The sequence below is a fragment of the Diplotaxodon limnothrissa genome, linkage group LG12 (assembly GCF_057381915.1).
Source record: "Diplotaxodon limnothrissa isolate DT_005_m linkage group LG12, D_limnothrissa_male_GT1.1, whole genome shotgun sequence".
Taxonomy (NCBI): Eukaryota; Metazoa; Chordata; class Actinopteri; order Cichliformes; family Cichlidae; genus Diplotaxodon; species Diplotaxodon limnothrissa.
This window is the reverse complement of record NC_140607.1, coordinates 2246245-2259926: the sequence shown is the minus strand read 5'-3', so window position 1 is coordinate 2259926 and position 13682 is coordinate 2246245. Positions and strand designations below refer to the sequence as shown.

The 13682-nt window shown below is 42.9% G+C and overlaps 1 protein-coding gene across 1 annotated transcript in view; it reads right to left on the bottom strand.

Moving 5' to 3' along the window:
- LOC146620649 (serine/threonine-protein phosphatase 6 catalytic subunit-like) overlaps positions 1-8216 on the bottom strand; it is an 8827-nt gene extending 611 nt beyond the window's left edge. Inside the window, exons 1-7 of the mRNA XM_085367766.1 lie at positions 8114-8216; positions 5755-5850; positions 5550-5615; positions 5296-5437; positions 2061-2140; positions 1001-1210; positions 1-252 (exon numbers count right to left, since the gene is read on the bottom strand). The exon at positions 1-252 is cut by the window's left edge and continues 611 nt beyond it. Of these exons, the coding sequence (XP_085223892.1) occupies positions 4-252; positions 1001-1210; positions 2061-2140; positions 5296-5437; positions 5550-5615; positions 5755-5850; positions 8114-8188 (918 nt within the window). The 5' untranslated portion in view covers positions 8189-8216 and the 3' untranslated portion in view covers positions 1-3. The remainder of the gene's footprint in view (positions 253-1000; positions 1211-2060; positions 2141-5295; positions 5438-5549; positions 5616-5754; positions 5851-8113) is intronic.
- Positions 8217-13682: the final 5466 nt, after the last annotated feature.

The window sequence follows — 13682 nt, the reverse complement described above, 5'->3', positions numbered from 1 at the left end:
TGCTTACAGGAAATAAGGTGTTGTTGTTCGGGGCGGGATGACTCTTTCAGAGTCGGGCACTGCTCTGAACAGTTTGGGCTCTCTCGTGTTAGCGTCTTTGAAGACCATGATGGAGGCTATGTTGCCACAGCGGTAGCAGTAGTTGGGAGCTGACCACACAGTTACCAGCTTCTCATCGAACATGAACTTGTAGCCCTCATGGACGAGTTGATGAGCCCTGCAGATCAGCTTCAGGTTGTTGATGTGGACGAACTGCAGTTTTTTTAAAGAAAGAAATGAGAGAAGAAAAGGAGGAAAAAAATGATTACAATCCCAAAACAAGGCTGCAGTAATCCTGTGCTGCTGCCATGAACTAATTCGAGTGAGAAGTTGATTTTGAAGGGAAATTTCTCCAAACATAAGAAAAATCTACTTCTCTGCCACAAACTGTTTTTACACCTATACAAACAGGTAAACAGTGTTTCACTTCAGCTGTTCACATGATATCGCTCTCCTCATGTTCACTACATCATTTACATAAAGTTGAATTTAACGCGTCTCTGGCACGCTGTTAGTTTTACAAGTACTTCAAATACAGGAGTACATGTTCATCCAGCTACGGTGGCCTGCTGAATACACCAAGTCTGGATCCCAGTTAACCTCAGACTGGCCACAGTTTGTGTCAGCAGAGTCCCGTGGCTTTGAAGAGGCCAAGGGTGACAGCTCATTATGAATAAAGTTTAGCAGCTGACCATACTGCTGTGGATCAGCTTGATCGCTGCCATTTGTAAGGGGAAGGGAGTATAGGTAACGCGTAGCTTGGGGCCTGCTACAGTTTGAATGTAGCAAGAGGATAAAATTGTAATGAGTTCATACAGATGGGAATCTGACTCCAGCTGTGGCAATAGTAATCGACTGCATATTTTCACAGCTATCATTTTACACCTAAAAACACATTTTCATGTAGCAGGACATTTATTACATCAATATCATCAAAAGTAATCAAGTATAACAAACCAACCTCATTTGTGACCTTGGCACCAAAAAGCCAACCAGCTCCTCTGGGGCTGATGGCCCAGGTATCCACATCTTCAGGGTCTGACCACACCAAATCACAAAAAGCTCCTTTGTGAGGGATTTCCTGGTTCCGCTCAATGGTTCGAATTTGGTCCAGGGTCTTTATGTCTGGAGAGAGGCCTCCATGGACACACAGGATTTGCTCGTCCATCAGCTGAAAGAAAACAAGCCAAGAAGAACAGTTTGGAATCACAGATGCATTATAGGGTCATACTTCTGAGACTTTACACGAGCACAGAATAACGTGCGAGCCAGTGTTCACCGTCATGTGGCGCAAGCAGGCACCCAAACACAAGAATTTAACATTTCAACCACTCAAGTTGAAGAGTTGCATTTCTGACATAGAGAGCAACCGTGTGTGACAGGCCGACTTCCATCCAGTGCTTAGAGAGCGACCAGAGTGCTGTGAGCTGTGCATGGCTGCACTTAACACAGACATCAAAGATAAGGACATTTTTTAAAAAGTTGTGAAATACTAAACCTGGTTACTTAGGTCTCACAGTGACTGAGGGATGGGTGCTTTTCAGAGTTTAAAAGACTCCTTGGTGGTTAACGACAGCAAAGTATGAACTACCACGTCATCAGGAAGGTGACACTGTTGGCTAAGAAAAACGTTCTCAGCAGAACATTCGCAAACATTTGCTGTTTGATCTTTTTCTAAAGTTGGGTTGTTAGCCCCTTCCCTTCCTGTCGATGCTGTAAAAGATGAGATGGCCTCACGCTATCATGCTTCTTTGTCTTTGACCAAGTGCTCTCAGTTTTCACCCCTGGTTTCATTTTTTGTTTCGCATCTTGTCTGCACCTCTAACCTCTCCCTTTGGTATCTTGTGATAACTGCTGGTGCACATCATTTTAGTGTGCACAGCTGCTGATGCAGACTTTTTGGCTTCACTTCTGGAGAGCTGTCATTCCCTACATACAATCACTTTGAAAGCATAAGCAGCTGTCATGTACCTGGAAAGATGTAATAACAGTACAAATTACATTAACAGTGTAATACTCACAGCTGCAACTGTTAACATGTCAAAGACTTTGGTGCAATAACGCCAGGCATTAGCATTCCCATACTTGGTCTGGCACTCATCTGTAAGAATAAAAAAGAGAGCTGAGTGGTACAGAAGCAAAGTCATCTGTTGATTTCATTCTTCTTCTGCTTCTTTTTCTACTGTTTTTACTTCGTTTTGTTTAAACATGTTTTTATATTAGACAAAGAGTTTTTAAATAACAATTTCATTTATTAAGAGAAAAAGCTGTGTGTGTGTGTGTGTGTGTGTGTGTGTGTGTGTGTGTGTGTGTGTGAGACAGAGAGAGATATAACTAGCAATGAGACCTTAAAGTCGGGAATTCTGGCCCACCATTCTCTGCATAGTTGTTTGTTCATCAAGCCATAATGAACATCCTGCCCAAGGTTACGCAGAAGCACCTCAGTCTGACTCCAGTAAAGTCTCAGTAAGCCTCTCCAAAACCTTATTTGTTATTTCTGAGCCATGAGACAGCTTAAGGCCACGAAGTGATAGCAGACTTTCTCCTTCAGGTTTTTTTTCTTGTTTTTGTTTTGTTTGTTTGTTTTTCAGATTTTGGTGAAGAGCAGAATTCAAGGTTCATTCAAGTACGGCAAGTCGTCCGGCCCCTGAAGCAGCAAAGCAGCCCAAGACCATCACACTACCACTACCACCACATTGGACTGTTGGTGTGATGTTGTCTTTTATAAAATGCTGTTAGTTTTACATCAGATTAAACAACAAGATGAAAACCTTCCAGAAAGTTCAGCTTTTGTCTCGTCAGTCCACAGACCATTTTCAATTCAGTTTTACAGTGGCTTGCAAAAGTATTGGGCCCCCTTGAACTTTCCCACATTTTGTCACATTACAGCCACAAACATGAATCAATCTTATTGTAATTCCAGGTGAAAGACCAACACAGGGTGGTGCACACGTGAGAAGTGGAACAAAAATCATACATGACTCCAAACATTTGTTACAAATAAATAACTGCAAAGTGGGGTGTGCATAATTATTCAGCCCCCTTTGGTCTGAGTGCAGTCAGTTGCACATAGACGTTGCCTGATGAGTGCTAATGACTAAATAGAGTGCACCTGTGTGTAATCTAATGTCAGTACAAATACAGCTGCTCTGTGACGGCCTCAGAGGTTGTCTAAGAGAATATTGGGAGCAACAACACCATGAAGCCCAAAGAACACAGCAGACAGGTCAGGGATAAAGTTATTGAGACATTTAATGCAGGTTTAGGCTACAAAAAGGTTTCCCAAGCCTTGAACATCCCACGGAGCACTGTTCAAGCCATCATTCAGAAATGGAAGGAGTATGGCACAACTGTAAACCTACCAAGACAAGGCCGTCCACCTAAACTCACAGCAGAACAAGGAGAGCGCTGATCAGAAATGCAGCCAAGAGGCCCATGGTGACTCTGGACGAGCTGCAGAGATCTACAGCTCAGGTGGGGGAATCTGTCCATAGGACAACTATTAGTCGTGCACTGCACAAAGTTGGCCTTTATGGAAGAGTGGCAAGAAGAAAGCCATTGTTAACAGAAAACCAGAAGAAGTCCTGTTTGCAGTTTGCCACAAGCCATGTGGGGGACACAGCAAACATGTGGAAGAAGCTGCTCTGGTCAGATGAGACCAAAATGCAAAACGCTATGTGTGGAAAACTAACACTGCACATCACTCTGAACACACCATCCCCACTGTCAGATATGGTGGTGGCAGCATCAAGCTCTGGGGGGGCTTCTCTTCAGCAGGGACAGGGAAGCTGGTCAGAGTTGATGGAAGATGGATGGAGCCAAACACAGGGCAAGCTTGGAAGAAAACCTCTTGGAGTCTGCGAAAGACTTGAGACTGGGGCGGAGCTTCACCTTCCAGCAGGACAACGACCCTAAACATAAAGCCAGGAAACAATGGGATGGTTTAAAACAAAACACATCCATGTGTTAGAACGGCCCAGTCAAAGTCCAGATCTAAATCCAATCCAGAATCTGTGGCAAGATCTGAAAACTGCTGTTCACAAAGCTGTGCATCTAATCTGACTGAGCTGGAGCTGTTCTGCAAAGAAGAATGGGCAAAGATTTCAGTCTGTAGATGTGCAAAGCTGGTAGAGACAGACCCTAAAAGACTGGCAGCTGGAACTGCAGCAAAAGCTGGTTCTACAAAGTATTGACTCAGGGGCTGAATAATTATGCACACCCCACTTTGCAGTTATTTATTTGTAAAAAATGTTTGGAATCATGTATGATTTTTGTTCCACTTCTCACGTGTGCACCACTTTGTGTTGGTCTTTCACCTGGAATTCCAATAAAATTGATTCATGTTTGTGGCTGTAATGTGACAAAATGTGGGAAAGTTAAAGGGGGCCGAATACTTTTGCAAGCCACTGTATTTATACAGCACCAAATCACAACAATGGTTGCCTCAATGTGCTACATAAATAAAATTGAACTGAATTTTTCCCAAAAGTCCTGAGAAGCACCAAGATCAGGGCAAATGTGAGACAAGCTGTTGTGTTCTTTCTGGTCAGCAATGGTTTGTGCCTTGGATGCCATTTCTGCAAAATCTCTTTTCACTGCAGAATTTTATTACTGTTGTATCATGCACACTGAGCTAAACTGAGGCGAGTGAGGCCTGCAGTTCTGTAGATGATGCTGTGGGTTCTTTTGTGACCTTCTGGTCATTGATGTGCTCTCGGAGTAATTTTGGGAGGCCTGCCACTGTTCACCACTGACGTTTTCTCAATTCGTGGCTAATAGTGCTCGTGGTTTGCCTTAGTTTGCTTTGTAACCATTTCCAGTCTGATGTCAGCCTGGAATCAGGCCTGGGTGTGACTGTACTCACCTTTCCATAAAGGTGGATAATAAGAGAGAGCAATGACTTTTTCACACAGGGACAGGTACGTTTGGATTGTCAATAAATAAAACCAGTTTAACAATTGGGTTGTCTTTGTCTAATATAAACATTAGCTTGATCTTAAACACTTTAGTGTGACAAATATGCAAAAATATTATATCAGGAAAAGAGAAAAATGCTGAATGAAAAGTACTGTGCATGTCATATAAACAAAATATTGTGAAAAACAGCTTTAAAAAATATTTTGTTTTTGGTTTGATTTTTTTGGTCCTATTTCAACACAATGTATTTGTTAGTTCTATATTATTATTATTTCATTTGTTGTTTTCCAAAGTAAAAAAAGGGGCTGCTCCTCATCAGCTCTGTGAATCAAAACTCACCATAAAAGCCGTAAACTTGGGTGATCTGCCTGCTCTCATGGTTTCCACGTAGAAGAGTGATGCGGTCAGGCCATTTGGCCTTCAGCACTAGCAGATAGGTGAACGTCTCCAAGCTGTAATACCCTCGGTCGACGAAGTCACCCTACAGATGACGGAGGTATATTACAGACACTGTGCCAACATACCTGTTAAACAGAACCAGTTAAGAAAGCTGCTTCTAAAAATGTGTTCCAAACTTAATAAAAGAAACAAACCATGAAGATGTAATTTGTGTCTGGAACCTGGCCACCAGTTCGGAAGAGTTCACAAAGATCATAAAACTAGAACACAGACAGACACTCGGGTATTTATTTAAAACCCAGACCAACATTAAAAAAGGTGAAAACTATGTTAAGAGTCAGTGTAAACATGTTGCTTAGAAACATCAGTGATCAGGGTGTTTTGAGACTCCATTTTTACCTGTCCATGTATGTCCCCACACACTGTTACAGGAGTGGAGACGGGCTGCACGTTGGACTCCTCCAGCAGAAGATCACACACGTAGTCACATAACCTCTGTACAGATCACAGCATAACAGACAGAAAACATAAGCCACTCACTGTTTGTAAATAAGACCAATTTCATAATAGAAGTATGAATCTAAAGCATTTCCTAAGCGAATAATAATAATAATAATTATTATTATTATTATTTTTATTTTTTTAACTATTTAATTTGTAAAAATGTGTATACACACACACACACACACACACACACACACACACACACACGTAGGAAAATATTTAGTATACACATCCAGAAATGCATACACTATTATATATTGTACATATATTTATTAGTTTCAGGTTGGCCATTCTTGTATTTTGCTCGTTTGTGTTGTTGTGTTTGCACATCTCTGTTGCTTGTGGGGCTCGCACACAAGAATTTCACTCGCATGTGCTGTGCCAGTGTGCCTGCACATGTGATGTGACAATAAAAGTGATTTGATTTGATTTGGGAAGTTCAACTACTTTCACTCTGCCTGAGCTCTGTTAACCAAGTGGTGTTCAAGAATAGTTCACCAAGCTTTTTGGCGCATGCTAATGCTCTTCCATGGATATTTGCTGCCTTTTGTTACTGTTTCAGTTACTGCTTTAATAATGTTGACATCTGGCCTCTGAGGAGGTAAATTGTAAATGGTCTGATTCTTTTATAGTGCTTTTCTTCTCTCCTGGAGGACTCAAAGTGCTCTATACAACATGCCACATTCACACAAGCACTTTCTAGCTACTATTTACACACGATCATACGCCGGTGGATGAAACTGGGGGTTAATATCTTGTCCAAGGATATTTGCAGATTAGGAGCAGCCAGGGATCGAACCACCAACCTTCCGATCAGTAGATGACCTGCCCTACCACCTGACCTACAGCCACCCAGGCCAGTCATAACTGATAGATGGAAAATCCACAGTGAAACACTAAGTGTAGCAACGCGCTGGGAACTGTTCACACTGAAAAATAAAGTTGTTGCCATTTACATGTTTACATCTAATGAGACGTGCTAATCAAATGTGTAATTTGTTCAAAAAAAAGTAACCAATGTCAAAATACAAACTCTGAAAGACCTTCAGAAAGCTTGGACAACTATTGCTCAAGACCACTTAAAATAAAATTACAAAGACTAAAAAATAAAATAAAATAAAAAACAGCACAGGAGATCATTCTTGTACTCGCTGAATCTCCCTGTAGAGGAGCAAATTTAACCAAAGAATTTCCTTAAGGATTAAGAAAGTATCCGGGTTCTGATTGTACTTGTACGACTGAGCCTTTAGCTTGCTCTAAATTAGAAGGTAGCTTGTCAAGCTAAATTCTTCCAGTGTTGTCTCATTTACAAGAGACACCTGTTCCTGTTTTTCAGTTCAGCCAATCTGAGTTTAAAGAAAACATTACTGCAAAGTACGGCTGTGAAAAAACAGAAGAAATGTGAACGATATATCAAAATCTGTACAGTATTACAAATCGTGCAGCTACATCTTCGGTTGGTGGGACATGAGATAAGTCGTATTGTTCACAGTATTGCCAGAGTATAATTGTGTATTTAATAAAATATTTATAATTTGTGTCCCCGTAACCTTTTAAGTATCATCATGTAAAGTATCGTGACACTACGCTGGATCGATTTTTCCTCTGCCCGTAGGTGACGTGTCACCAAAAACGTATTTGTAGCCAATCACTTACAGTAACTGAAAGACTGTCTCCTTTAAATTCAGACCTTGACAATAACTTTGAGTGCACATTAATTATTGTTTCCTTTCACAAACCGCTGATCAGCTTGACTAGTCTCCCGGTTTCACAATGACTACAACAACCATGAAACTGTCACTGGCTACTACGGGGGAGTGTAACTGAGTTTGAAAGGATGGGAAGGAACGGTACTCTTGGTCACTGCAACTACTCTTAAAATCGTTTGAAACCAACCAAGACTGAGTACAGCTTTACACCGGTGAGAAAAACCCAGCGGTCAGCCCATATGATAACAGCTAGCAGCATCGGCTCACTGCTGACATTGTGGTACCTTCAGAAAAATAACAATCCCTCAGGCCACTGTCGCTCCTGCTCCCATACCATCTCAGATGATGTTACTAAACTTTAACTGTGCCATGACAGCTAAGATACATTATTATTTTACTGTCTGAGAGATTGAAATCAACAGACTAGCATCACTAGCTAGCTATAGCTAATTCTGCTATTCCAACAGACAGCAGGAGTGAGAGCGCCGTTATTATCAGCCCACAACACGGATTCAGCAGAAACACGTCAAGAAAGTGACATTTACCTTCAGATCGTTTTCTGGGAGGTATTTACACTGCTTTGCAATCTCTGCATATTTATCCAAATCTAGAGGCGCCATTGTACCCAGACAGTTATATACGTCACTTCCTGCAACACTCGGGAGGAGTGTTTTCCTCTAACGTCATTTCAAAGTCGTCACAAACCGAAATATGATATGACTGCAGCTCTGTTACTTTAAACCAGGGGTGTCAAACTCATTTGCACAGGGGGCCAAAACTCAAGGCACACTTTAGGTCGTTGGCCAAACAAGATAAACATTCACTGAACAAACTAAAACAATGTTTTTCTTAAAAAAAAATATATAAATATGAATAAAAACGGACATGAATATTATTCCAGAATAAATAAACTTAGAAAAAATAAACTTTAACTTTAAATATTTTTCTCTCCATAAAATATATCCTGTCAAAATTATACAAGTTAGAAATGTGAAAATGCTGCCAAAACCCCCAGAAAAAATACATGAAAATTGTGCGTGTAAGTAAACGCTAAAATAACAACAAATCAAAACAATGAGATTTTGTTGCTATTATGATAGTTTATAAAAAATAAAATAAACTTAAAATATTTTGCTCTTCATAAAAATATCTCCTGATACAAATTGAAAATATAAACATGATGCAAAAAAACAAACTAGAAATATAAATAAAATTTCTGCTTTTCCGCAAAAGTGAAAAAACAAACAAACAACAACAACAACAACAACAACAACAACAACAACAACAAATCATAACAATCAGTTTTCTTGGCTCTCATGCCACTTTGTCAGAGCTGGATGCTTGGCATCTTTTTTTGGCAACAAGTTCGTTTAAGTTTGGTGTGAGGTCTTTGTTGTAGAGATTCTCAGGATGGACTGCAGGTGTTCATCGGTCAGACGACTCCTGTGTGCTGTTTTGTTAATCTTCAACACTAAAAACAGCTTCTCACACAGGTATGTGCTACCAAACATACACAAGGTTTGAGCCGCATGTAGACGGAGCTGGGGCATTACTTCAGGAATGGAACGAATAAACTGTGCCCTTCAGTGTCGTACTTTGCCTTGAGTGTCCCATTACACTGCAGCTCAGTCAGCTCCATCTGAATCTGCACGGGTGCAGTTTCCATGTCAACTGTAATAATGGACTGGATTTATATAGCGCTTTTCAAGGCACCCAAAGCGCTTTACAATACCACTATTCATTCACTGGTGGAGGCAAAATACAGTTGTAGCCACAGCTGCCCTGGGGCAGGCTGACAGAAGCGAGGCTGCCATATCGCGCCATCGGCCCCTCTGGCCATCACCAGTAGGCAAGTAGGGTAAAGTGTCTTGCCCACGGACACAACGACCAGGACAGAGAGCCCAGGGATCGAACCGGCGACCTTCCGGTTACAGATGCGATTCCCAACCCCCTGAGCCACGGTCGCCCGTAAATGGGTTGCGAAGCAGCTCGAAATTCTCTTTTTGCGCTTCAAAGTCACCAAAGCGCCGTGCGAACTCAGTGCGCAGTGCACTCAGCTTATCAGCAAGGTGCGCATTTGGGAAAATTGTTGCGCTGACTTGGTTCAACATTACTTGGCAAAAGGGAAAGTGAGGCAAGTTGCACTGGTTCATTTGTGACTCCCATAAGAGCAGCTTCACTTGAAACGTCTTCACCGCATCATACATGCCATGTCCATGAACTGACAGGTTTCCTTGCTGAGCTCAAAAAGTTAATTGAGAACTTTTCCCCAACACAGCCAATGGACCTCTGTATGATAAGGAATGTCGGCAAACGCTGAATCTATTTCCCACATAAAAGACTGAAATTGCTCGGATAAAATTTACAGTTTGCGTTACGGTGCTCATTACATGCTCCATTTTTAGGACTTTACCACGCAGTGTTTCCTGGTGTATGATGCTTTGATATGCTGTTAACTCACCGGTGCAGTTCTCCTTAAGCTAGTCCACTTTTTTTTAAGTTCAACAAGTTTGTCCCAGGGCAGTTTCATGTCGGTTACACTTTGACATAGGTTTTAAAAAATGTCTTTTCCTGTCGTTGTCCCGTGCATCGATTTAATGCCCATATTTCTTCTCCACGGATGAAGATGGCCAGCTGTGCAATGTCTATCATGGCTTCACCTTGGCAAGTGCCACTCTCATGTCATTTTCACAGCAAAGTCTGTTCCTTTTCTTCGTTTTTATGTCCAGCATCCTCGAAAAGGATTGCTCACAAAGATATGTTGTAACAAATGGTATAAAAAAAAAAAATCCAGGGCTTTCTTAGCAATAACTGGATACTCGTCCATTTGTCGACACCAAAACGCTGAGAGCATTGTTGTTCTGAAGAGTTGCTGTTGAACCTAGCTTTGCTGAATTTCAATGATTTTGCCATGGTATTCATCATTGACATCTGCTGTTTCAACAGCAAACGTGAACAGTTGTCTCACCCATGCTGGATATGACTCTTGTAGGAAAATATTTGTCGAGAGACTTTGCTTACAAGCTCATCTAAGTGCGTTGCAATTGTTTGCTTCAGTTATGTGGATACAGAAATATTTCCGATTCCAGACACATCTTCGACCTTACTTACACAGTTGTCCAGAAGGGGGAAGTTTGCAAAGTAGTTGTTCTCTGTTTGTCGTTTCCATAACGCTAGCTTTTTTTGAAAAGCCTTCAGGTGTTCTTCTGCTTCTATGATATTGACTCCACCACCCTGCATCTGCTGATTGAGATGATTGAGAGCTGCGAATATATCAGCCATGTACCGTAAAATGAACTCAAGATCTTTGAAGCAATCTGCATGACAGTGTTGGTGCTCTTGCAAAAACAGGGCTAATTCCACACGCATGGCAAAAACACGATTCAGCACCTGTCCCCGGGATAACCACAGAACATTAGAATGGTACAGAAGTACCTCGAATTCAGAGCCCATTTCTTTACACAGCTCACTGAAGATGCGGTGCCTCAGAGCACTATTTCGCACATAGTTCACACATTCCACCACAGTTTTTAACACTTCTGCCATTTTTGGAGGCAAGGTTTTTGTTGCCAATGCATGCCTGTGCAAAATACAATGCGTCACCATGATGTGTGGTGCATCGGCTTTTACTAGCACACCAAAACCAGAGTTTCTTCCCAGCATGACTGGAGCGCCATCTGTACAAACTGCAACCATATCCAATGAAAGATTGTTGTCTCTGAAGAAGTCATCCACAAGCTTCTTCACATCGGCTGCCTTAGTTGTTGTTGTAAGAGGCTTGCAAAATAAAATCTTCTTTTATCACGTCATCTTTCACATAGTGCACAAAAACAGCAAGCTGGCTTAGATTAGCAGCGTCTGTGCTCTCATCAGGTTGAAGGCTGAATTTTGCCGGGCTTGAAATCAGATCGGCGACTACTTGAGCCAAGATGTCTTTACTCATGTCTTCTATTCTTTCGCTGATGGTGTCATTTGAAAGAGGAATTTGGGATAATTTACCTTCGGCCGCTGTTCCGAGTATCAGATTCGCCATCTTTAACGCAGCTGGTTTCACGAGTGTTTCACCAATGGTGTATGGCTTGCCCTACTTTGCGTTCAGGTAAGCAACTTCGTACGATGCTGTGAGGATCGGTTGTTAACGGGTACAAATCCAAGAGCAGGCAGAGTGGGCCTTTCATCGAATCTGTCTCTCTTCACCTTGAATTCAGCAAGTGTTGTGCTCTTGTATCCCCCGTCTCCATGCAGCTTCAAGAAGTGTTCCTTTAGTTTTGCCAGTGCGAGACTAGAGTTGCTCAACTTATGGCAAGATGGCGCTGGAGTGACGGCAGCCTTTCCAAGTAGCTCTGCAACACCAAACTTGTTTCTTAACTTTCAACTGTTTTAGACTAGTCTTTCAACCTTTTTTTTTTAACTTCCTTTAGTCACTTTACTTTCTACCTCTTAGATATACTATGGATAACACACTTTTTAAAACTTCTGGAACCAGCTCCTTCATCTACTCAAGAGCGGAGCTGTTGGCACTTAACACAAAGGCACAGACCGGCATGAGATACAATATCCCGGTCGAGCTAAAGAGGAGCTACAGAGGCTGCAAGGCTGGAGCGAGGAAAGCGGATCACCGGAGGTGATTCAAACCATCAATCCGACAGTGATCATGGGCAACGTGAACTCGTTACAGAATAAGATTGATGAACTGTGCGCTCTGAACAACCACCGACTCTACCGTGAGTGCAGTTTGTTTATCTTCACAGAGACGTGGCTAACCGAGCTAACGCCGCAGGCTAACGTAGACCTATGTGGATTCACATCCATGAGAGCCGATAGGGACACGCAGGCCAGCGGAAAAAGCAGAGGTGGGGGACTCATTGTCTACGTTAACAACAGATATTGTAACCCTGGACACGTCTCCGTTAAAGTATCTGTATGTCGTTCGGACCTGGAGCTGCTAGCTGTTAGCTTGCGGCCATATTATCTACCTAGGAGTTTAGTCATGTGATCTGTGTGTGTGTTTACATCCCTCCGAGGGCCGACGCAACAGCTGCCTGTGAGAAAATACACACAGTTACAGCAAGACTACAGACACAACACCCTGAGGCTTTCATTATTATATCTGGAGACTTTAATCATGCCACACTGGACTCTACTCTGGCTGCTTTTCACCAGTTTGTGAATTGTCCCACACGGAGCAACAGGACAATTGACCTACTGTAGGCTAATGTGAGAGATGCATCCAGAGCCACCTCCCTCCCCCCACTAGGGAAGTCAGACCACAACCTGGTTTACCTACAGCCACAATACACACCCCTCGTCCAAAGGCAGCCGGTCACAACACGCTCCATCAGGAGATGGACCCCAGAAAAGGAGGATGCTCTGAGAGACTGCTATGACACCACAGACTGGGATGTGCTCCTGAGCCCACATGGTGAGGACATAGAGGGGGCGACACACTGTCTGACGGACTACCTCAACTTTTGTGTGGACACGGTCGCCCCTGCTAAGACAGTACGGTGTTATCCTAATAAGAAACCGTGGGTAACACAGGAAGTCAAAGCTGTCCTCAACATGAAGAAGAAGGCTTTCAGGAGCAAAGTGAAGGAGGAGATGAAAGCAGCACAGCGGGAGGTGAAACGCTGCCTGAGGGAAGCAAAGGACACCTACAGGAGGAAGGTGGAGCAGAAGTTGGAGAGGAACAATATGAGGGAGGTCTGGAATGGTGTGAAAACCATCACAGGCCACAACACCAAGAAAAGCACAGTGGGGGGGACTGTGGAGAAGGCAAACGAACTCAACAACTTCAACAGGTTTGACCAGCCCACAACCCCCCCACCCTCACCTTCACTACAGAGTCCAATCCCCACTCTCCTACCTCCCTCGCTTCCCCCCCTCCCTGACACTATGACACCCCCCCCCCTCCTCCTTCTCCAACCCCTCTCTAAACAGCACGACAGCCTCTCTCCCCCCCTTCCAATCATCTCCCAGTGTCATAGTGGATCAGGTCAGGAGACAACTGAGGAAGCTTCGCCCCAGAAAGGCAGCAGGCCCAGACAAGGTGTGTCCTAGGATGCTAAAGGCATGTGCTGCTGAACTTGGGGAGCCGCTACAACGAGTCTTCAA